This window comes from Centrocercus urophasianus, unplaced genomic scaffold (genome assembly GCF_019232065.1).
Source record: "Centrocercus urophasianus isolate 14NV4802_14NV808 unplaced genomic scaffold, USGS_Curo_1.0 seq_15, whole genome shotgun sequence".
NCBI lineage: Eukaryota > Metazoa > Chordata > Aves > Galliformes > Phasianidae > Centrocercus > Centrocercus urophasianus.
The window spans coordinates 26,431,939-26,457,726 of NW_024884697.1; the positions used below are offsets into that span (position 1 = coordinate 26,431,939).

General features: G+C 39.5%; 1 protein-coding gene across 1 annotated transcript; it reads right to left on the reverse strand.

Annotated features, from left to right (window-relative positions):
• Positions 1-19,959: 19,959 nt before the first annotated feature.
• On the reverse strand, positions 19,960-20,812 carry LOC122158835. The gene is made up of 2 exons (XM_042815861.1): positions 20,668-20,812; positions 19,960-20,539 (listed from the first exon to the last, which is right to left on the reverse strand). The coding sequence occupies exons 1-2, from the start codon at positions 20,802-20,804 to the stop codon at positions 19,960-19,962; spliced, it is 717 nt and encodes a 238-aa protein (XP_042671795.1). The 5' UTR covers positions 20,805-20,812.
• Positions 20,813-25,788: the final 4,976 nt, after the last annotated feature.

Genomic DNA, 25,788 nt, shown 5'->3' on the forward strand with positions numbered 1-25,788 from the left:
TGCCTTATATATGGACAGTATCCCTGTTTATCGTAATATAACCCTAATCAGTCATGACCAGTATAATTTAATTCTGTCTCTTTTGGATGTGGTTGTTTGCACCTGAATGTGAAAAACTGGTGTTTCTCCCTAGTGAACTGCATTTATTTTCCTGATAACTTCTTCAGCTTCTCAAGATCATTTTGTATTTTAACCCTCTGCTCAAGTATGTCTTCATCCTGCCAGCTCAGATTTAAGAAGTAATATTAAGAAGAAATATTTGGCTTATAGGCATAATACTATGTATCAGTTAACCACACTATTTGGAATTATTTAAAGAATTCCAATTAATATACAATGCTTTGCCTAAGAATAAATTCAAACATTCTTCTTGTCACAACAAAAAGAATGAACTGAATAGTAATAAATTGTACATTATGTATTAGTGCCTACTGCAGCAAAATTAAAATGAAACTGTTTGCATGAGTAAGGAATACCTAAACAAGGAGTCTGCAAAATCAGGACCTTGACTTTTTTATCTATCAATTTCAAATTTCTCAAAATGCTTTTGATCCATGTTCTAGAGGGCAGAGGCAAGATAATGAATACACTGCTTTTATAATGCATATATTACTTTCCCAGAATTTTCCATCTTATTTAGGATTAAGCCACCCATGCATTTCAAATAACCAGAGTGCAAAAAGTATCAGGATGTTTCAGCTGTAAAGAAGAAAAATTATACATGTTTATATTACCATTGATTTCTAGATTAGCCAGGAACTGGCACTGAACATACAGTATCGAGAAAACAGAAAACTCATTATCATATATCTGCTATACATGGAAGGAATTATTTCATTCCTTCTTTTTGGCTATGGGACAAGCAGCATTACCAGATAAGAATTCCTTGCAATATTTGCAAATTAGGGCATGAATAATTGAAAGTGTTTGGAAGTGACTCTGTTCACTGGGGAAAGGGTATAGAACTTACTCAATCATCTGCAGTAAAATGTAAGTATATTTCCTTCATGTACCGCATAAATATTTGATTAACCACTGTGCAAAGCATTAGTAAAGCATCTGCTCAGCATGTGATTGAAACCTGGTCAACACTAATAAACACAATGCATAAACTCCACCCAGTGTGAAATGTCAAAATTGAGTTTGAAAATTTCAGACTTTGATATTCTTACGTATCGAATTGGAAAGAATAAGAAAATAACTATTCAAGAAGCTGGTATTGTCATGATATGATCAAATCAATGTGGTTGATGTTCTGAAATTATCTTGGCTAAATTAAGGTGAAATGACACCAAATAATTGGTTAAATGTTTATTTGCATCTCACTGTGATGCTTAATACAAGATGTGGAGCATATATATATACATATAAATCTTATTGACAATAAATTATGATTATATGTCTTGCATTACATTCTAATATAACTTGAAGAAAAAAAAAAAAAGAGAAAAGAGATGGGGAGAGAAGAAATGAGAGGAGGAGAAAAGAGAGATTAAGTAGGCTGGGAAAGAAAATCTGGTGGCAAGTGCATACCTCACTGTTGAGCTGTCAGGTTGATGTAAACACTAGTGTTTTGTCATTATATGGCTAATTTGAAGTTCATATTTCCTTGTCAGATTTCTGAATCACCAATATATCAACAACATGTATAGGTAGAATCATAAAATTTATTATTTGGAACAGACCCATAAGGATCACTGAGTTCAGCTCCTGGCTCTGAACAGGACCACCCAAAAATCAGAGCATATGACTGAGAGCATTGTCCAGATATTTCTTGAACTCTGGTAAGCTCAGAGTCATGACCACTCGCTTGGGGAGCCTGTTCTGGTGCCTGACCATCCTTTCAGTGAAGGACCTTTTCCTAATGTCCAACCTGAACATCCCTTGACACAGCTTTATGTTGTTCCTTAAGGTTCTATCCCGGGTCATGAAAGAAAGCAGGTCAGCGTTTGCCCCTTTTTTCCCCACAGAAAACTGTAAGCTATGGTTAGGTGTTCCTTCAATCTCCTGTAGGCTGGACAAATGAAGTGACTTCAGCCACTCCTTGTGTCATCTCTAGACCTTTCATCATCTTTTGTAGCATATTTTTGGACATTATCTAATAATTGCTTATGTTATGGTGCCCCAAACTGCACACAGTACTCAAAATGAGGTCACAACAGCACAGTGCAGAGTGGGACTATCACTTCCCTTATCTTTGCACCAATGCCATGCTTGATGCACCTCAGGATACAACTGGCCTTCCTGGCTGCCTGGGCACACTGCTGACCCATGGCCAACTTGCTGGGGCAGCTCTCCAGCATCTTTTCCCCTAGTCTGCATCTACAGCCAGGGTTGCCTCTTCCCAGGTGCAGAATCCAGCACTTGCTGTTGTTAAATTTCAAGTGCTTGGTGACTGCCCACCTCTCTAATTCATTCAGTTCTCTCTGGAAATATATGTATTTGTATTTGCTTTGTGATTAAAAAAAATGTGTTTTCTTTGCAGTGAGTTGTGATTTGTATTTACACTTTCATAGATAACTCTTCATGGATTAAAGGGCTGTATATCTTGCATCAAATTATTTGTGCAACATGACACCATTTGTGCTTGCTATGTTTGATAGTGGAAATGTGGGTAGTTCTTATTAACAGGAATAACTGATAACTGTTGATTGGTGAGACAATGCGTGGGGAAGTCTCTGGACTCTCAGGATACGCTAGAGATATAACAGCACACCAATGTGATTAAAAGCTATTAGTCTGCTTTATTGTTAAGCACTACTCTATACATGTTTACAGAGCATTCTGCAAAACACTCTTAAACCGTTCAAGCAGGTACTTAGCCAATCACAGCCCTGAGATGTTCTTTCTTCTTTTAAAGGTGGCCTTGGTTCTCATGCCACTTATCTTGCTCCACAGCTGCTGCTCTGAACAGTTTTTTCTTATGTTCCCACACAATGGAACATGTTGCCCAGTGAGGTTGTGAATAGCCCTTCCCTGGAAATATTTGAGTCCAGGCTGGATGAGATTTTGAGCAATCTGGTCTAGAGGGATTGGAACTAGACAATCTTAAAGGTCTCTTCCAATCCAAAACATTCTATGATTCTATGATTCTGTGATTCTATCACAGCCTTTAGAAAGTAGAAATTTCATGGGTAGATAGAAAATGATATAATCAAATATTCAATCATTTCCAATCCTAAGGAAAAAAATGCAACCTGCCTGAAAAGTTCTGAAGTGTTTGACTCTAACTCCTTCAGCTTCAATTCACTTAGTGATACTCTGTCAACAGTTTTGAATAACATGCTTCAGTGCTGTCTGTGGAAAAGAAAGATACTGTGAAGAACTGAAATGAAAGAAAACACACAAACAAAACAAAACAGACAAACAAAATCCAAACCTGTTTCTTGGTGATTTTAACCCACACCATGGATTCTGAAAAAAGGAATGGGAAAATCAGGAAGAACTGATAAACAAAAACAATGCGGTCACATTTCCTCCTAATCCTTGCTTCAGGTAGCATAGTTCTATCATTCCAGGTGTTCTGGTATAAATCTAGGAGACTAGATTTAATCAAATTGGAGCTCCCGAACTTGGAGAAAGAGAACAACAGAGAGGAGAAATATGATGCAAAACTGATTATTTAAGAAACAAACAACATTCGTATCAGTGCCTTTGGAATTTTAGCTGTTAACACGGACAGCAAGAATGTGCCTGTGGAAATATGTGCACCATGCATGGCATATATTGAGATATTCTTTTCTATTGTTCAGTCCAGACAAACAAATCTGTAGGATGCATCTGAAAGGCATCTTTAAATGTCTTTGCATCACCGTGTTAAACTTCACAATTTAGAAAATGCAATCTTGCCTCATACAAACTACAAAGTAACAGCTCATCACTTTTCAGTATTTGTCTTGTTTGTACTGAGTTATATTCACTTAATTGATCTAATGGAGCGTAATCCTGTTAAATACCAGGTTTGATATATTTTGCTATATTGCAAAAAAATCTAGTTTCTGAAAGAAATTAACCCAATTCAATTATTTCATTTGTATTAAGTAGAGTGTGTATGTTTAAAAATGGTCTTTTGTTTATCACCCTGAATTCTTCACTAGTGAACTACAGCACAGTAAAAAGAAGAAGAAGAAAAAAAAAAAAGTGGAATGAAAGGAGACAGAATTATCTACATAAATTTAATATCCTGTGGTCACAGAGTCCCTAGTAAGAGCTGAGAATGAAGAATTGTTGTCAAAGCATGGAAACTTTCCTTTCTGATTTTTGCTCACTTAAATTGAAGTGATCAGTATGCCTATTGCAACTGTATTTTGTGTTTACTTTTATTCTCCCTAATGGTCCATTGCTTTTGTATAATGTACCACTGCAGCTGTAACCTGATGTAATATGAATAAATGAAAAAATACATTGGATGCTAAAAATTGAAAGCCCTTAATACTATTTTCAATTTAGGAAATCTCTCGATTTATAGTATGATATTCTGACCCAACATTATTTATGGAATTTACTGAAGAAGAAATGGATTTCTACAGCTTACAGCCTGTGAAATCTTGGTAAGAAGAAAGCTTGATACAATGCAAAAAAGCCACCAATGTTTTAAAAACATTTGTTTGGCAGTAAGAATGCAAGGAGCAGAATAATAGAGATTCTGCAGCATAGCCTTCTTGGCTGAATATCTTCTGGTTCCACAAAATATATTACCAAGTATGACATATTCAACAATTCTAGACAGGCCCAGAATTGTACCTTCATGTGCTTGCTCTAAGCAAGAGCAAATAATTTCCTTTACTCTCTGAACTAAAGCTAGAATTGTAGCCGACAAAATAAAATACCTGGTCTTGCAAATGGACACTGTTTATTTTTGAATATCTCAATTTTTTAGTCCTATCCAGTATGTCTCAGGCACTATTACTGTGTGGTAACTTCACATGTTACTCAGGGAAATAGAAAATGAAAGGAAAAGGGAACAAACAAGAAGTCCAAATTTCCTACCAACCTTATTTTTATAACTCAAAATAAATGTAAACTTTGTTATTTTTACAAGTATTCTGAGTACTTGTCTAGTTTTTTTCTTCAGTATCTTTCATTACAATACCAAATGAGACACTTTCTAAAAGAAACTAAGATAAATGAAATACTAAAAACCCTGATGACAAGAATAAAAGCAGTTTTAACCATGGCAAAATAACAACAACAAAAAAATAGAAATAATATAAATAAACTCTGATGTAAACAAGATAACTATGAAATGGAAACAAAATTGTATTAAGATAAAATTATTTCAAAAATATGTTTTTGAAGAAATTTAAATGAAGCTGTATTGATTTTAGAGGCAGACATCTCACAATCTATTTTAAAAGGATTCTGGAGTTAAAATTAAATGTTCCAATTTTGTATCAGAAATGTTTAGATTTTATCCCGAAAATACATTTCAATATTTCTTTCATATAACAGTTTAAAATTTCAACATTTTATCACAAAACATAATGAAAAAATACTCTGAAATTTTTAATTGAAGGTTTTTTGTTTTGTTTTTTAATGGAACTATTCTTGTAGTATGTAAATCATAGAATCGTAGAATCACAAGGTTGGGAAGGACCTACAAGATCATGCAGTCCAACTGTCCACCCATTACTATTGCTACCACAAGCTACTCATAGAATCATGGAAACACCAAGGTTGGAAAAGTCCCACAGGATCTCCCAGTCCAACCACCCACCGATCACCAATAGTTCTCACTAAACCATGTCCTTCATCACATCGTCCAAATGTTCCTTAACACCTCCAGGTTCGGTGACTCCACCACCTCCCTGGGCAGCCCATTCCAGTGCCTGACCACTCTTTCAGGGAAGGAGCATTTCCTAACATCCAGCCTGAATCTCCCCTGGCACAGTTTGAAGCCATCCCCTCTCCTATCACCAGTTACATGAGAGAGAAGAGGCCGACCCCCAGCTCACTACAACCTCCCTTCAGGAAGTTACAGAGAGCAATGAGGTCTCCCCTGAGCCTCCTCTTCTCCAGGCTGAACATTCCCAGCTCCTTCAGCCGCTCCTCATAAGCCCTGTGCTCCAGACCCCTCACCAGCTTTGTTGCCCTCCTTTGAACCCACTCCAGGGCCTCAATGTCTTTCTTGCAGTGAGGGGCCCAAAACTGGACACAGTACGGGAGGTGCGGCCTCAACAGAGCTGAGCACAGGGGGACAATCACTGCCCTGTTCCTGCTGGCAACACTGTTTCTGATGCAAGCAAATTCATGTTATCCTTTTGGTAGCATTTAGGTAGCATAATTAAGTTCACTTTTTTATTTGATTATTTTTGTGCTTTATCTTATTTCCAGTGGTATATTTTATTTCAGTTCATTATTTTTGTGCCTTTCATCCACATTTTAAGTGGGCCATGTTCTCATACATAACAATGCTTCTTCCCTTCCTGCCCAATGTCATCACAACACTAAAAATTAAGGTTCCCAACACTATAAATTTCCATGAATTTATGGAATAAAACTCCCATTGGCCCATAGAGATCAATGATGATACATCTTGGAAATGTAAATTGGCAGGTAATGGACCCTGCAAGCAAAACTAGATTGCTCCTTGATGCTGAGTTCCCAAACAGTTAGACAAGGCATGTTGGGGTTGCCTAATAGTACATTTCAATGGAGAAGTGTCTGAATCTATGTGTGAATTTTCCTACCTGCATCATGCTTACCTTCGCTCTATATCTGACTTCCCTCTACAAGTTCTCTTTGCTTCTGTGGCCTGCTGCCCAGACTCTCTTCACTCTTTTTATCTTCAACAAGAATCTGTAACCTTCTGAACATGTTTTAGTAATTGTTCTCCTTGAACTTCTTTCCTTTTATTTTTAGCCGCTGAAACTTGCATTTCACTAATTTCCATTCCCAGTACCTCAGGAGGTCTTGATACAACTTTTTATACAACTTGATACAACTATTTATACATCCCATACATTCATCATACCCTTTTACTTCACCTCATTTTGTTATGCTACTTTAGCTCTAGGCCATAATACAGTCCACTTGAGTAAATGGGACTTCTTTCCATTTCCACTCATTCTTCTGATCCAAATTCTAATGATAAAAAACACAGCAAGGTTTACAGATATTTTGGAAAACAAGAAAAAAAAAAAAAAAAAAAAAAAAAAAGCATTGATTCTATCTCAGAAAGTTACTCCTCTTACTCCTCAACAGATAAAAGAATAAATCCTGTCCTTATGAAACTACGTAAGGAAACTATATGTAATATTATATCTCACAACATCAGTCTTCCATATTTACAGAAACAGGTTAGAAAACAACATAGCCCAACCCTTGATTACAGCATGGGAAATGCAGTACTTGCAAAAGGATTACCAAGAAGTGGGGCATTGTGCAGACTCACAAAACAGAGTACAAAGCCAATTTTTCTTCCCCCCGTATGTGCACTATAATAAGCACCATATCCAATGATTCAATCCTCTGCTGAGCAGAGTGCCTCCTGGAGAGTGCCAAGTGCCTTCAACTCCTAAGTCTTTCTGTCTCTCTCCAGAAGCACTGGAAAATTGAGCTATAAAGTAGTAAGGCACTTCTTTATAAAATAATGCTTTCTGTCTGACTTAACAAGAAATCTTTCAAAGAAGGAATGAAAGTTACTGCTGAGACATTCTTGACTGAAAAAGCAAGTTGATTCAAGTGGCCGCTACTTATGTTTTTGTGATAACAATTCATCAAATCTTGGTAATCAGAAATGATAGAAAAAGAAAAAAGGGGGAAAATACATAGCAGCTAGATGGGGTTTTGAACCAGCCCTAGTTTTCTGAAGTCTGACAAGATGTGGAAGTTTGATATTTTGTATCTCTTAAAATAGTCTTCTTTGTATAGTGAATGACATTATTTCCACAATGGTAACTTTGCAGAAGACCATTACATTTCTTGGATTTCAGAAAATATTTTATGGTGATCTATCACTCAAAATTTCGTATTTTATATCATATTTATGTTTTTCAAAATGTTTAGAACTTCAAAATGTTCTAACAGAAATAGTCAAACAGGTGATGTCAGAGAGAATGTCAAACAAATATCCAAATGTATGTAAGGGAATCAGCTCTCTGGTGTGATGTCATTGCACGCCACCCAGACCTTGGGAGTCCTGTGTTGGCATGCCATGCTTCAACCTATGGAGCATCGGAAAGAGTAAAACTGTGCTAACTTCCACCACCACATCAAACCAGAGTGTAGAAGATATGAACTGAGCAGAAAGAGGATTAGCAGGCAGAGTATACCCTTTGGGATAAGACAGTTTTCACTGAGTCCTGAGTAAGTTAGCACCTTTTTACAACATTATATATACATACAATACATCACTTCTATCAAAGACCTAGCCTCAAAGACCTACTCTGGAAGCTGATCCCTTTACCTTTCTTAACATCTCCATACAAGCACTTTTAAATCAGAGAGCAGAGAAGGTGAAACAGCTCATCAAGGTTGAAAGAATATCCCATCTAATAGGTCACCTAAGAGTCATAGGAACAGTACATGACAAAGGGCTTTTAATATATTATTGGTTAAGATAATTTTGTCTCCCAAAGATCAGAAAATTTACCACCAGAGCTACTTTCTCCAGGCGTGCTTTGGGAAGTGTTAGGTTGATAAATTATATCATGCCCTTTACTAAGGTTGAAAACAGCAAAACTATTCTTACATAATAACAACATAGCTTGAACATAAATCATTCCTAGTTGTTTCCCAATGCACATTTTTAACAGAGAAAAATAGCACACCATTATATCTGTTAGATATTTGTATTGCATTAACAGTTGATACTGTGAAGTAGAATTATATGGCATGACTGCCCCAGGATTTCTGGATCAGAAAGGATTCCATAGGTAATTACTGAGAGCTGACAAATATTGATTGAATAAATAATTTCTAATCAAAGGATTCTGTAAAAGTTAATTCTACAAAAATAGAGAATAGAAACAAAACATAGTAAATTATACTAAAGGTCATAGTTTGAGAGTTCTTTCTTTCATTCAACAAAAGATCTTGCTTGTTTCTGTTCACTCAAATTTTAGGGCTATAAACAGAAATTTTAGTAAGGAAATTCAAAGCAGTAAAAGAAAGATAAAACAATCAACTCAAGCCAAAATATAGGAATTCCACCTTTTATTGATAAGTGTATAGTCAGAGTAGGAGGAACGGCTGAGATTGTTCAGCTTAGCATGAAGGACATGGAAAGAAGAGAACTTAAAAATCAGTCCAATCACTCTCCCTTTCACTTCTGGCCCAAGAGCATTCAAAGCCAAGCATCACAAAAGACTCAGGGAAAATTCTGGGGGAAAAAGTCATTTTCTGCAGTCTGATCTTTTCTGAACGTTTCCTGCTAGCCTTCCATAGATGCATATAAGCATCAGTATTAAAAATCACATAATGAATGTAACATCTGTATTACGTATCTCAGTGGTGAAGAAATATCAGTGCAAGAGAGGCAATGTATCATACAATCTGATCTTGCATTTATACTGAATTCTCCAATAAAATTTTCTTATTCTTTTCCTCAGGTCCCTCTTAGTATTTTATTTATGAAATCCTTTATAACCAGTGCTTCCACAAGTTTAAAAATGTGTGTCTTTCCTCTGGTGAATCTCTGAAGAATAAACATCTGATTCAATTTCATCATTAATTATGCCCTTTTCATATTCATCTCTTTATGGCGGGATAAAAGAAAGAGTTGAGTATATCCTAAAGACTGTCTTTGCCAAAATAATCTGCTTACATTCAGCAAGAACAGACTTTTGTAGTTACTACTGGTCACATACGACTTTGTATGAAATTAATTGATACGATTGATCTTGCTTGTAATGATCAGAGACACTAGCGGATTGCTTCCTCATCACTTTACAGACTGAAGGCTGATCATATAAGGACAAGAACATAAGAAATTTGATGCAGCTTTTTGTGTAAGTTTAACTGTCTGCATGTGTAATTCACACAAATTGTTCTGTGTAGGCAATAAGTCCAAGAAAACACCTCTGATCACCACTGGTGAAGCTCTGCTCCCCAAATCAAACAATAATTCAGTTTTTTTCTGACTTCTTTTCTTCATTGCTCAAAAAGTTGATTCCTGTTATGGTGAAAGATTAATGCACTGTGCCATTAGTTCTAAACTATCAGGGAAAATACATGTGAACAACTGGTACTGCAGTATTACATTATCTGACCATCTTCATTCCTGAGTATGTTTAAGATTTTTTTTCCTATTAATTCCTAATTAATTAGGCAGAATGTTGAGAATGTTGAGAAATCCCTGCTTAACATCAAATCTTTTTAGTCACACATTGTATTAAATCTGAAAATACTATAATACCTGGAAGAATGTTTTTCAAATGGAATTAAAAAATAAGAGTAGTTTGTTTCCTCAGCAAGCTGACATATTTCTTATTCAGAGCTTTAGAATGCTTGCAAAGTTGGTATTATACAAAAGGTAGAAAATAGAAGTAATCACAGAAAGATTAACTTAGAATGCACACAGTCTTTTTCAATCAGATATGTTTAAAGTCCAGCTCCATGAAATGCCATTATCTTGAAATCAGCATGACTTGTTGGGTAGTGAGGTTAAAATAAATACAAAAATTATGTACTTCTTGAAATGATGGCACAGTATAATAGATTTCACTCTCAATATTTGGCCAAAATTGTCTGATTTTCATCCTTCTATTAAGAGTTCAACTTCTACAATTAGAGCTGATATAACTGTCTTTAAATTTATTCAGCACTGTGAAAATTTATTACCAACAATTGTCTTGAGGAAGCAATAGCAGAAGGTCAAATATTGTTTTAAAATGATAATTATTATTTTTAAGCTTGTGGGCATGAAAATCTTTGAAATTTTTTTCTGAAAAAAATACTAACATATTTCTTTTTTAAGGCTCATTTTCAATTACACCAATCACCTTTGGTAGCATTTTATAATTAATTAAATTTGGTGGAGAAAAAAGGTTAAAATATTAGAAAGAAATAATTGAGCAAGTCCATGCTCCTAATAATTTATTAATCAGAAACTGATGAAGTAGCTTTCTAATAAAAATCTCCACAAAGGTTTTTTTCACTAGGTAAAGAGCAGTGATAAAAGCAGTGGCTTTTATTACTTTAGGTCAATAAATCTGGTAATGTTTTCCATATAGCTTGTGTAACCAACACAAAGGTGGTGAAGTGTCAGGTAATAAGCTCACTTTACTTCATCTTATAGTCATTTTCCTTAATAGTTAATGCCAGTATTCTTGGTGGTGCGAGGTATCATAGCTGAAGGAAATTAAGAGGAACACTTCATCTGGTCAAGATGTTTTCTGTCAACTCAGATTCAGGCTCATTTACAAAGCTGAGCAAGTAAAGGTGCAGCTTTCTGACCTGGCTGAAACCTCCTGGAGGTCCTCCTGGATCACCTTCACCCTCTGACAGCTATCTCCACTTGGGGCACTTCCATCGCTAATTTTGAATTTGAAACAAAGATCTTGGTTTCTGTCTCTAGTATTGTCTTCACATTGTCAGTACTATCTTGACTAATACAGACATGCTACATTTTTCTTTTTTCTTTTTCTTTTTCTTTTTTTTTTTTTGCTTTAAAATGAAGCGATTCTCATTTGCTTTTTCTGAATCTGGATGACTATTCCAAAGTTATCCTAACATCTTGGACGTATTTTCTCATTACAGTGACATAAAACATTAAATGCATATTCATTTCAGAAAGGAAAATTTGATTGCAACCTGAATTTCAACAAAACTAATCATTAAATATAGTGAAATTAATACATTTGTTTGCACAATACTTACAAGTTGGAGATATTTTACTTATTTTAGAGTACTGTAAAATACAGAAAGTACTGTATACAAGATATGAGTGCTAGATAATAATGTTAGCTATTATAACTTAATACATTTAAATGTCTAATTGCATTACAAAAACTCATACTAAGGCTTAAGGTAATGCTTAAACAAACTGGGGTATAAATTTCCAACATTAAATTTCCTTCATCTCATTATGTCCAAAATGTTTTTGGACTGGTCTGCCATGAGAACTTTGGCAAAACAGAAATACTAAGCATTTATCACCAGGTGCTAAGTAAAACATTCTCCAAGAACGCTTAGCAAATCAGTCATAATGTTTTAGTTGTTGCTGAGCAGTAGTGTACTGAGCCAAGGACAGCAATCCTGGTATGGAGAAACAAAAAGTGGAGACTTATCTGGCAGAAAGGAGCAAAAATATTTCCTATTGAGCTTATTGAGCTGTTGTTGGCGTGTGAAATGTGACATGGTTAAACTTTAGGACACTGCAGAGCCCTCATGAAAATAATTTGAAAATCTGCGTGATTGAAGGCTGTGAAAATGTTTAAGGACATTTTCAGCTTAGGTCTGGTAAAGAAGCTGAAACTTTGTGAGCTGTGTCACTGCAGAAGAAGAGATCAATGTTTTGTCATTATGCTTTATATCCATGGTTAATTCAATATTACATGAATCCTCAAAGCTGTCCTGAACTTGAGAAGAGGATTTTCCTAGAGTTTTATACATTGAATTTGAAAATAGATATTTACAATGACGTTGAGCCTGAATGGTGACTAATCCAAATTATGTTTTTTAAATGTACAAGCTATACATGACAATTACTGATTTCTTCCTCTAACAATGCTGATATTATTTGTGTTCATTATTTATATCAACAACTCAACATGTGCAGTTAGATTATTTTGTTGTTGTTATATATAAAGAAATAGTAGGCGGCAAGAAAATCCAACTTTAAAGAGAATGACAGAGTGAAGTACTTAAAGCATTAGCTGAATCTGCAGGGGGTAAATTGTCCTTGAAAGACACAAAGGCCACTTAAAGAGAAATTTATAATCTCTCTCTTGGGTTTGACAATATTAATTTGTCTCAACCATTTTCGAAGCAACCTGGCCACAGTGACAATTTTCTAGCTGCATTCTAATAAGATGGTACTCTCTCATTAAAACAAATGGCATTCAGCAGAGAACAAGACAATAACTCCAAAGCAATTGTCATGGAATATAATGTGATCTGATATTAACAAGTGACAGCCATATGTAGTTCATGCGATCAAGAGATCATGAGATCAGAATAATTATTCTGTAAATAAGCCAAAATACATTGCATGTGGAAGCAATGTTATGTTTCAAGCTGATACATAGAACTGTGCATTGCTGTTTACTCAGCTAGGTTAGTGTTCTTATACTAAGATCTGTGAACTGCTGAGAGGTTATGGCAGTCATTGAATTTCCAGTCTTGTGGATGCCATGGTATCATTCTTACCTACACAAAAGTATTTCTAGGCTGGCTGTTGTCATATTCACATAAGCAATCTTTTGAGGAATTATTGTCATTGTTTCCAAAAGGTATACATCATTCAAACATATCTTGGCAACAAGTAAGTTCAATTGTTTCCTTGGAACACTGGAGAAGAATGATTCACAGACAGGCTGAGGGTTTACAATATTAGCAAAGGAAATCAAGAAAGTGCATTTTATTATCTCTCCACATGGTAAAAAGAAACAAACCAACAACCATACTTCGTATCAAACTAAAAAGAGAGCTGAGTAGAGCAATTTGATGAAAGTTATTTTTGCCCAGCAGTAAGAACAGCTGCTGTAAACTGAGAAGAGCAATTTTTCTTTTGTTGGCTGCTATAAAGCCAGTGTACAATTCTTCATTTACTAAGGCTTTCTCAAGGCCATTTCTACAGCATCATTTTAGCTCTATAATAACTGATGCCATCTGATTTCACATAAACTCATTCATTAGAAAATATCCACGCTGTTGGAAACACATTCAATCCATGTATTTCTTTTAGGGATCTAACAGTGCTTTACTGTATTGGCTCAAGATCAGTATGATTCTAGAAAGATTTTTCTATTTATTATTACACTTTTGCTATAGCATGATACTGCCAAATTCAGTGGCAGTACTTACTGAGCACAATACTGCAAGGAAGAAGATAATTACTCCTAGTTGGAGGAAAGCAGAATTAAAACAGTATTTGAGGGAGCAATTATTTAAACATATTCTAAAACTACTTAGGTAACTCAGGGGCTATACACATATATATCTATACACATATGTACATACACACTTTTTTTCTTCACTAGAACTTAATGACTTTACACAGCTGCTGAACAGACTTCAAGGCCCTTCATCTATCACCTTAGCCAGACCTGTCCTTTCCAAGAGCTGCAAAGCGTGCTGTGTGCTAAATTACTGATCTCCTTTATCCTGAGTACCAGAATGCTTCACATACGCTGCGCTTGTAAAATGCCCAACACATATAAACTATGGCAACAGTGTAGTTCAGTTCCTTGTGAAACGTATTAAGATACTTATTTTACTGGGTAAATATCCTGGTTTCAGATAGCACGGAATTCATATTTCCTTCATAGTGCCTGGTATGATACTTTGCATGATACTTTGTTTTTTCTGGAGAAAAATGACACTGATAACACACTGATGGTTTAGTTGCTGCTAAGCAGTGCTGTATAGACAGGGATGTCTCAGTTTCTCAGCCTCTTATAACATCCTGTCAGTGAGGGGGCTGTGGGACACAAGGAGTTGGGAGGGGACAGAACCAGGACAGCTGACCTAAGCTTGCCAAAGCAATATTCCATACCATAGGGACATCATATGAAAAAAAACCACCAAACTCAGAGGAGTTAGCTGGAGGCCTGCCACTGCTTGGGGCTTGGCTGGGCATCAGTTATGTGGTGAGCAAGTGTTTTGTGCTTGTTCTGTATATGTATATGTACATTGTCATTATCATTACTGTTATTTCTCTCTTCCTTTTCTGTCCTAGTAAATAGTATTTATCTTGAACAACAAGTTTTACTTTTTTTCCTGTTCTCTCCTCTATCCCTTTGGGACAGTGGAGGAAAGAATGAAGGGCTGCGTGGTGTTCAGCTGCTTACTGGGGTAAACCACAACAGTAAAGTTAACAATGGCCAACGACAGAGAATAACAGTAGATTGGCTGTAAAATGATTAGAGTTGATCAACCACTGTCAAGATGGTTTATTTCTGTTTCAGGTACAGATTCTAGTAACAGTTTGCATAGGGAATGAAAGAATCCGTATCTTGTGTATACAGTTGAAGGAAGCTGAGGACACATGCAGCAGGCAGAACTACAGGCATGGAGTTTAGAGCAAGGTCCTTACTACACCTGAAAGGAACAAACCACAGTCAGCACCTGCTGCTTCACTTAAGTGCCTGCATACCAGTGTGTGTAGCATGGGAAATAAACAGGATGAGCTGGAGATCTGTGTACAGTCACAGGGCCATGATCCCACTGCAATCACTGAGATGTGGTGGGACAGATCACATGACTGGAATGCTGTCATGGAAAGCTATATCATCTTTAGGAAAGACAGGCTGTGGTAGCAAGGTGGAGGAGTTGCCCTTTATGTGAAAGACCAGGCTAGAATGTAGTGAGCTCCACCTGGTAGCGGGTAAAGAATGCGGGCTGGTATGGCTGACATCATTGTGGGGGTGTACTACAGCTCATCAGATCAGGAGGATGAAGACAATGATGCCTTCTACAAGCAGCTAGAAGTAGCCTCGCAATTCCGTGCACTGGTTCTCTGGACTTCAATCATTCAGATATCTGTTGGGTAAGCAACATGGCTAGGCACGTGAGATGCAGACACTTCCTGCAATGCATTGAAGATAATTTTCTGACACAGGTTGTGAAGGAGCCAACAAGACAGGGGGTGCTTCTGGACCTTGTTCTTTCCAAGAAGGCCAGTGGCATCCTGGGGGGCATTAAAAGGAGCATGGCCAGCAGGTGAAGGGAGGTGATCTTCCCCCTATACTCTGTCCTGAATAGGCCTCACCTGGAGTACTGTATCCAGTTCTGGGCTTCCTGGTTCAAAAAAGGCAGGGATCTCCTGGAGAGAATCCAGAGGAGGGCCACGAAGATGATAAAGGGCCTGGAGCATTTTCCCCATGAGGAAAGGCTGAGCAACCTGGGTCTGATCAGCCTTGAGAAAAGAAGACTCAGAGGTGATCTTATTTGTGGTTATAAATACCTTAAGTGTGGGAGTCAAAGAGACATGGACAACCTCTTTTCAGTGATCTGTGGGAACAGGACAAGGGGAAATGGCCATAAATGGGAGCATACGAAGTTCCTCAAAGTGAGGGCGACAGAGCACTGGAACAGCCTGCCCAAGGGGGTTGTGGATTCGCCTTCTCTGGAGATATTCAAGACCCACCTGGATGCCTACCTGTGCAGACTGCTGTAAGGGAGCCTGCTTTGCAGGGTTGGACTCAGTGGTCTCTGGAGGTCTTTTCCAGACCCCACAATCCTGTGATTCTGCAAATTAAAGCCCTCCTTTCTAAACACATTCTGTTTTGGCATTTAGTTCTTTTTTTCTAATATAGATTCCTCTACATACGTCCAAGATGCTCCTTCCTTATAGGCTGAATGTGTCTCTCATCTTGATGGGATGCATTTGTGATGATTGCATATGAGAAGGAATAGCTCTGTGCTTACTGATAGTCAATCAGATGGAAAGCAGCTTTGCAGAAAAGAAGCCAGCGTTCCTCACGGACAGCAAGCTGGCCATAAGTCTGCAGTACATCTTTGAAGCAAAGAAGGCCAACAGCTTCCAAGAGTGCAATAGAAAGATTGTCCTAGCATGTTGAGCAACTAGCATGTTGAGGGAGTGATCCTCTGCTCAGCACTGGTGACACACATCTGCAGTATGGGGTTCAACTCAAGGTTTCCCAGTGCAAGAAAATCACCAAAGAATGAAAGAACTGCAGAATGGTTGAGATTGGCAGGAAGCCCCTCTATTGAATCATAGAATCATAGAATCATAGAATCACCAAGGTTGGAAAAGACCTAAAAGATCACCCAGTCCAACCGTTCACCTATTCCCAATAGCTCCTACTAAACCATGTCCCTCAACACAACATCCAGCCTTTCCTTGAACACCCCCAGGCTCGGTGACTCCACCACCTCCCTGGGCAGTCCATTCCAGTGCCTGACCACCCTTTCTGAAAAGTAATACTTCCTCATGTCCAGCCTGAATCTCCCCTGCCGTAGCTTGAAGCCATTTCCTCTGGTCCTATCACTAATGACACGAGAGAAGAGGCCGATCCCCAGCTCACTGCAACCTCCCTTCAGGAAGTTATAGAGAGCAATGAGGTCTCCCCTGAGCCTCCTCTGCTCCAGGCTGAACATTCCCAGCTCCTTCAGCCTCTCCTCATATGGCCTGTGTTCCAGACCCCTCACCAGCTTTGTTGCCCTCCTTTGAACACGTTCCAGGGCCTCAATATCTTTCTTGCAGTGAGGGGCCCAAAACTGGACACAGTACTCGAGGTGCGGCCTCACCAGTGCTGAATACAGGGGAACAATCACCTCTCTGCTCCTGCTTGCAACACCGTTTCTGATGCAAGCCAGGATGCCATTGGCCTTCTTGGCCACCTGGGCACACTGTCGGCTCATGTTCAGCCGAGCATCAATCAATACCCCCAGGTCCATTTCCTCTACGCAGTCCTCCAGCCACACCGCCCCAAGCCTGTAGCGTCGCCTGGGGTTGTTGTGGCCGAAGTGCAGGACCCGGCATTTGGCCTTGTTGAAACTCATCCTATTGGCTTCAGCCCAGCTCTCCAGCCTGTCCAGATCCCTCTGTAGGGCCTCGCTACCGCCAGGCAGATCCACACTTCCAGCCAATTTGGTGTCATCTGCAAACTTACTGAGGGTGCACTCGATGCCCTCATCGAGGTCCTCAATAAAGATATTGAAGAGGACAGGCCCCAGCACCGACCCCTGGGGAACACCACTCACGACCGGTCGCCAGCTGGATTTGACTCCATTTACCACCACTCTCTGTGCCCAGCCCTCCAACCAGCTCCTTACCCAGCCAAGAGTGTACCCATCCAAGCCTCTGGCTGCCAGCTTCTGCAGGAGAATGCTGTGGGAGACAGTGTCAAAGGCTTTGCTGAAGTCTAGGTAGACCACATCAACAGCCTTTCCCTCATCCACCAGATGGGTCACTAGATCATAGAAGGAGATCAGGTTGGTCAAACAGGACCTGCCCTTCACGAACCCATGCTGGCTAGGCCTGATCCCCCGGTCACCCCGCACATGCCGCATGATCTCCCTCAAGACAATCTGCTCCATAACCTTCCCTGGCACCGACGTCAGGCTAACAGGCCTGTAGTTCCCCGGATCCTCCTTACGACCTTTCTTGTAAATGGGAGTCACACTGGCAAGCCTCCAGTCTTCTGGGACCTCACCAGTCAACAAGGAGCGCTGACAGATGATGGAAAGCGGCTCTGCTATCACCTCCGCCAGTTCCCTCAGCACTCTCGGGTGGATCTCATCTGGCCCCATCGACTTGTGGCAGTCCAGTTGGAGCAGTAGGTCTCTGACTGTTTCCTCCAGAATCACAGGGGGGTTAGTGTGCTCCCCAGCCGAGATTACCAGGTCAGAGAGAGGAGTATCCTGAGGATAACTGGTCTGACTTTTAAAGACAGACGTAAAGAAGGCATTCAGAACCTCTGCCTTTTCCTTATCCTCAGTGGTCACATTCCCAGCCTCATCCAGCAAAGAGTGGATATTCTCCTTTGTCCTCCTCTTACTGTTAATGTATTTATAAAAGAGTTTCTTATTCCTTTTCACGCCAGTGGCTAGGTTAAATTCAAGCTGGGCTTTTGCCTTTCTGATTTCACCTCTACACATCCTAACAATTTCCTTGTATTCATTTGGAGTGGCCTGTCCCTCTTTCCACAGGCGGTAGATTCTCTGTTTCTCCCGGAGCCTCAGGAATAGTTCCCTATTCACCCACGCCGGTCTTCTTCCCCGCCGGCTCATTTTGCAGCTCAGGGGGACTGCCTGCTCCTGCGCCCTTAAGACTTCCTTCTTGAAGAGCAACCAGCTCTCTTGGACCCCTTTACTCGCTAAGACTGAATGCCAGGGGACTCCCCCTATTAATCCCTTGAACAATTCAAAGTCTGCCCTCCTGAAGTCCAAGGTAGCAATTTTATATTCCCCCTCCAGGCTCCACCATGAATCACAAAGTCTATCATTTCATGATCACTCTGCCCAAGACAGCCTCCAACCTCCACATCTCCCACCAAACCTTCCCTGTTTGTGAACAGCAGGTCTAGTGGGGCAGTTCCTCTCGTGGGCTCTCTGACCAGCTGTATCAGGAAGTTGTCCTCTACGCATTCCAGAAACCTCCTAGACTGCTTCCTCTGTGCTGTGCTGTACTCCCAGCATATGTCAGGGAAGTTAAAGTCCCCCATGAGGACAAGGGCAGGCGACTGTGCAGCTTGTGCCAGCTGCTTATAGAATACCTCATCTGTCTCTTCATCCTGATTTGGAGGTCTATAACAGACGCCCACCAGGGTGCCTGTCTTGTCAGCCCTTCCTCTGATCTTTACCCATAGGGACTCAACGTTATCATCCCCAGTCATAACCTCAGCAGCATAAAAGCATTCCCTAACATAGAGAGCCACACCGCCACCCCGCCTTCCTTGCCTATCTTTCCTGAAGAGTTTGTAGCCATCCATTGCAGCACTCCAATTGTGGGAGCAATCCCACCACGTTTCCGTTATGGCAACTAGGTCATAGTTTGCCTGCTGCACAATGGCTTCCAACTCTTCTTGTTTGTTGCCCATGCTGTGTGCATTAGTGTAGACGCACCTCAGCTGAGCCCCTTGCCTCTCACCTAATCCCAATACCACTTCCCCAGGCTGCTCTCTAGCAGGCCTGGCTTTATCCCCCTCCCCCTTCCTATCTAGTTTAAAGCCCTCTCTACAAGTCCCGCCAGCTCCTGGGCAAGTATCCGTCTCCCTTTTGGAGACAGACAATTCCCATCAGCAGACCTCAGGCCAGATGCTGAGTAGACCACCCCATGATCAAAGAACCCAAAATTTTTGCGCTTGCACCAGCCTCTCAGCCATGCATTTACAAGATGGCTTTTCCTGGTCGTCTCAGCGCTTGTCCCTGCCACCGAGGGAATACTGGAAACACTACTTGTATGCCCGCTCCATCAACTAACTTCCCCAGTCTCCTAAAATCATTTTTTATAATCCTCTGGCTTCTAACAGGGATCTCATCACTGCCGGCCTGAACTATCAATAGAGGGTAATAATCAGAGGGGCGGATAAGGCTAGGGAGTTTTCTAGAAATATCCCTGACCCGGGCTGCAGGAAGGCAGCACACCTCCCTACGGGTAGGGTCAGGCCGACATATCGGACCCTCTGTTCCTCTCAGAAGAGAGTCACCTACAACTACCACTCTCCTTTCTTTCTTGGAGGAGGCAGTCTTTAAACGCGGAGCTGACCGCCTCACCTTAGGCAAGCTTGGCGGCAGTGCTCCCACATTATCATCAGTCACCACTCCCTCTGGTTTCAGAGTTTCATACCTATTACAGAGAGGGATCAGGGGAACCGAGGTAGGTCGAGAACTTGGGGGTTGCCTGCGACGCTGGGATGAGACCAGCTGCCATTCCTCATCTTCTCTCAAGCTGTCTCTCCCTGTTTGACTACAATGTGAGATAGGGTCCATTGTCCCCTCAGTCTGGGTAGTGCAATCTCTGCGCCTTTCTCGCAGAGAGTCACTCCACCAGTGAATCTCTCGCTCGCACTCTCTGATGGTCCGCAGTCTACCTACCTCCTCCCTAAGCTCCACCACCAGGTTGAGCAGCTCGTCCAGCTGCTCACACCGCACACAAGTGGCATCCTTCCCATCCTCCCCTGGCAGCAGCAGGCTGAGGCACTCCCGGCAGCCAGAGACCTGAACCGCCACATTATTAAGCAGACCCTCTGTCTGGGTTGCCACAGTCTTTGCATGGGAAGTACGTTTCCTGGTGAGGACCATGTCTGAAGAGGTGGTGTCAGGGCCTGTCAACAAAACTGCTCTGAAACTGCAAACAAAACTGCAACTGAAACTCTGCTCAAGCAGAGTGCCCAGGACCATATCCAGGCACCTTTTGAAGATTCCCCATGAGAGAAACTCCACAACATCTCTGGGCAATCTATTCCAATGTTCTATCACTCATACACAGCGCAGAAGTGCTTTCTGATGTTCAAAAGGAGCCTCTTGTGTTCTAGTTTGTGCCCACTGCCTGTTCTCCTGGCACTGGGCACCACTGAACAGACCTTGGCTCCACCTCCTTTCCATCCTCCCTTCAGGTATTTATCTATATTGATAAGATTCCTCCTGAGCCATCTCCAGGCTAAATAGCCCTGACTCTCTCTGTCTCTCCTCATAAGAGAGAAGCACCATTTCCTTGATCCTCCTGGTAGCCATCAAATGGATTGTTTTCAGTATGTTTCCTATACTGGGACATACTGGACCAAGTTGATGGACATACTGGAGTAAGTTCAATAATTAGGAGGCTGGAAGAAGCTGAGATAGCTTAGCTTGCCCTGTTCAGCCTAGAGAAGAGAATGATCAGGTAGATCATATCCATGTGTACAAAATACCTGGTAAATGAGAAAGAAAATGAAAGCAGACCTTTTTCACTTGTGTCTAGTAATGCAATAGACACAAACTGAAACAGGAAAGTCCATTTAAACATCAGAATAAAACCTGCTTTGAGGTGATTGAAGTCAAACACCGAACACAGAGATACCTCCAGAGATGCTGTCCAAACTCAGCAACTTTGTGATTCTGTAATTTTGAAAAGTCATTGTCATAACCTTGTCTTTCAGATTTTCCTTGGACTTAAAGTTTCTACATTCCAAATTTCACTTTTATGTGACAAAAACATACTCATTCTTCTTCAAAGGGAGTTTGACTAACGATATTATTTCACATATATATGTCAAAATGTAACCTTTCTGCCTGGTAGTGTAAGTACAAGGTCCATTGCTGTGCAGAACCAGTGAGAATATTTCCACAAGAAAAACAGTTGAAAATGAAAAACAAAACCAACAAATTTTGCTTGTTTCTGTTTCTAAATTTAGATGAGCTAATTCTTTTTTAAATAATCTGGAATTGTATTTGTTGTGCATGAAAATCATAACAAATGTTTGTTATAATAGAAAAAAATATATGTCACAAACATATGATTTTGGAATTGGCAGGCAAATAGCAATCAGCAAGACTGCAAGACTATTTTTTACAAACAAATATGATATTTCCATTGATTTGCAATTTTTTTTTTTTTTTTTTTTGTAAATAGGAGGAATTAAATTCAGTACAAAATACTTTGCCTCCTGACATGGTTCCAACTGAAGAGAAAAAAAGAAGAGAAGGAATGATTTGAAAAGGAAGATGCATGCATTTATTATTATTATTTTTTTCCACAGAGCCTGTTGCCGCAAGTTACTATTTGTCCAATTTGGTTTCTGTTATTAAGAAAGTTCAGTTCTGGAACCTCAAGATCTTCAGAACGTGTATTTCTCACTTCTTCCTAGTAGGTACATACACAGTGCAAGTCTTTAAAATATGCCTATATGACCATGGATTATCTTCATTTGTTATTTTTCAGACTGAGCCTTAGCTTGTTTTTCCATAACATTTGTATGACAGGATGAAAGCCATCTATAAACTACCACACAGAAAGAGAAGTGTGAGCAGATTCACTTAGATACAATAATCCAATAAAATACTTGCACGGTTGTCAACACAACTGCATAGATGACTCATACTTGGCCACCTAGGTAAGTCTTTCTGCAAAAGACCAAGTAGATCAACTGCTCCCTGGGTATGTACAAGCAGTAAATGATAAATGAGTGATGTGCTATTGCATACAATTGCTGCATAGCTGCAATATCTAGGGGGAAAAAAAAAAAAAAAGAAAGAAAAAAAGAAGAAAAAAACCAACTTGATTGTGTTTGCAAAATCCAGTGTACTTTAATACAGCCAGAAGCGCTCACATGGAAATACCAAAGAGCTGCTGCATAATAGCTCCATTTATTTTTTTATCTTTCAGATTGTTTTCACCTGCAAAATAGGTAGAATGGGAGATGAAACTCCCCACAGTAGTTTGTTTATGTCATGAAGATATCTTGCTGTGCCTTGTGGGTAGCAGCAGGTGAGAGAGTGTAGAGTCCTTGGTCTAGGAGAAGGTGGCTGTTTGTAAGTCAGCTAAGGAAAGAGTTCCAGTCAATGCACACTCTTTGTGAGCATAAGTCTCTGAGGAAATTGAAGAGATCAGATTAAAGTTGGCAGCTGTAGGAAAGGAGCTGGTGCATGCAGCAATAAGAGATCCCTTTCCCACCACAAGAAAACAGTAAAAGACTAGAGGAGAGACAGGTAAATTAAGCCAATAAATCACTACATAACCGTTTCCCAAGGCACACTGCTTGGCTTCAGTCACAGTAAGATTGCATATGTCCTTGGGGTGCATGGTTACAATCAATGACCAGGCTACCCAGAAAGAGCAGAAGAGACAGTGGTACAGACATATACCTTTCAAGATTAAGGGAGGAGAAATGACTTAAAGATCTCCACAGAAAGGAAGTGATTAAACTAGATAATTGATCATTCTGAAGAGTTGAGATTTAAATACAAAGATTCATTATCTTTTGGAATATTTTGTTTCAGTTTATTCAACTATCAATGCTTTGGTGGTTTATTGAATAGTTAAATGATGCACATAGTCTGTAAACATCACATTAATACATTTATGCCATGGGTGATTGCTGTGGTTCAAGCTGAAATATATATCCCCAGAAAGTCTAGAAACTCCAGCTTTGACTCTCTTATTGTTACTAACCTATTATACAAAATACTTTTATTCTCCTGGGAATTCAAAGAAAATGAAAAAAATATGCATTTTTTTTTGGTATATGAACTGTCAAAAAAACTATAGAACAACTCTGAATACCATGATAGATCAGTAGATAATGTGTTTTTATATTTATTAAGATGATATAAAACAACTTAACATATTCAACTCTAAACAGCTACTTTTTTTTCTGAAGCTGAAGCTGACTGCCATGTAGATAAGATAGCAACAAAACAATGATAAACGTGCCTAATTCACAAATAGCTTGTGAATGATGGGAATGTCAAGACCCCAGGTGCATCAGATGTCTGTTTCCAGTGCTAAAAGCCAAACCATTTTTTAAAAAAACACCAAAGTCTAAGCTTTGAATTTGCATCTTTATTGCCCTGAGTGTTAAATTTGGGAACCCTTCTGAATTTTCTATCAGGGAGCAAAAGAACTGTGCTTTGGCTGTTTTGGAGAAGCATAGATCAGTGACATATATGATTTCTACTGACATTCTGCCTTTCTAGAAAAAAATGTGAGATATGCTACCAAAGCATGACCATGAAACTCAAGCACAGGTTAGCTTCAGTTTAGCCCATGCTGGCTGATCATGAATGGAAGTCAACTCCTTTCACCACAAGTAGTTATACACTACAGAGTCAGAAATATGTTTATTATCAGAAATTGTTAAATTTTAAAACTAGAATCATGCAAGGATTAATAGCTATGTATGCACTCTCAGCATACATTCCTCAGAATTCTTCTATTTCTTTTCTTTCAATTGCTCAAGCATCCCTTCACTACAATTCATTTTCAGCTGGAATGACAAGAACATAAAAGAGGCCAAGGACAAACAGCAGATCAGAGAAGGTAGAATGCTTAGAAACAGAGAGCTAAAATATTACAGTATATTTCATCACTGATGATAACACTTTATCACTGTAGAAGGTGTATGTAAATACTGGATTGATTTTCTGTATGGAACAGATCTGACTTTGGCCTCAGTAATAAAAATATTTAAATATAACTGAAGAATAATTGATGCGTATGGTTTGACAGTACAAAAAAAATTAAAAAAATGCATATAAAAGTGAAAGGGATTATTAAGTACATCAGTAAGATATATGTATAGACATGTTTCTCATAAACTCATGTTTCTTTGCAAAGTATCTCCTATTAGCAGAGCAAAAATTCTGCTTATGCTCTATTCTGATTCATTCCATGAGAAGTGCTTCTGATTTAAAAGGAATAAGTATAGTTTTTGAACACTGAATCATTTGTCTGGCACCTAGATATTTGATTGATACTAAAGAATGACAGAATTGTTGAAGTTGCAATGAACCTCTGGAGGATCTTATCAACCCCTGTTCCAGCAGGAACATCCAGAACAGGGTGCCCAGGACCATGTCCAGGCATCTTTTGAGAACTTCAAGCAGCAAGAGTCCCCAGCCTCTCTGAGCACCTGTACCAGTGCTTCGTCACACAGCACAGGGAACATTTGTGCTCCTGTTTGTGCCCAGTGCTTCTTGTCCTAGCACTGGGCACCACTGAAAAGAGTCTCGCACCACCCTTTTTGCATCCTCCTTTCAGGGATTTTAGCCATTGATGAGATCACCCTGAAGCTCCTTTCCTCCAGGCTGAACAGCCCTCATTCTCCCAGTCTCTCCTCACAGGAGAGGTACTCCTCTCTTGGTAGCCTTTCACTGAAACATCTCCAGGATGTTTAGGTCTCTCACCGAGGGGTCCAGAACTAGAGAAAATATTCCAGATGCTGTCTCACCAACACTACGCAGAGCAAATGGGTAGACTAGAAAAAAACTTGAAAGATCACTTTTGGTGTAATTTTGAATGTTCCTGATGTGTTATACAAAGGAAAAAAATCTTCCAAAAAGAGAAAAGTATTTGCTCAACACTCATCATCATTACCCAGCAGGTAGAATAAAATAGTACTTAAAATTGCCCATTTTTTTCCATCCCACCAGTCAATTCCCCTCAGTTTTATAGCTTTTGCATGATATCATGTGTTATGATGCATCTTTTTGGCCAGTTTTTGTCAGCTGTCCTTGTTC

Bases quoted from the DNA above. Each gene is read 5' to 3' on its own strand.
- LOC122158835 (XM_042815861.1), bottom strand. From the start codon at position 20,804: ATGTGGCGGTTCAGGTCTCTGGCTGCCGGGAGTGCCTCAGCCTGCTGC. The intron at 20,540-20,667 runs GTAGGTAGACTG...CTCACATTGTAG, and splicing joins TGGTGGAGCTTAGGGAGGAG to TCAAACAGGGAGAGACAGCT.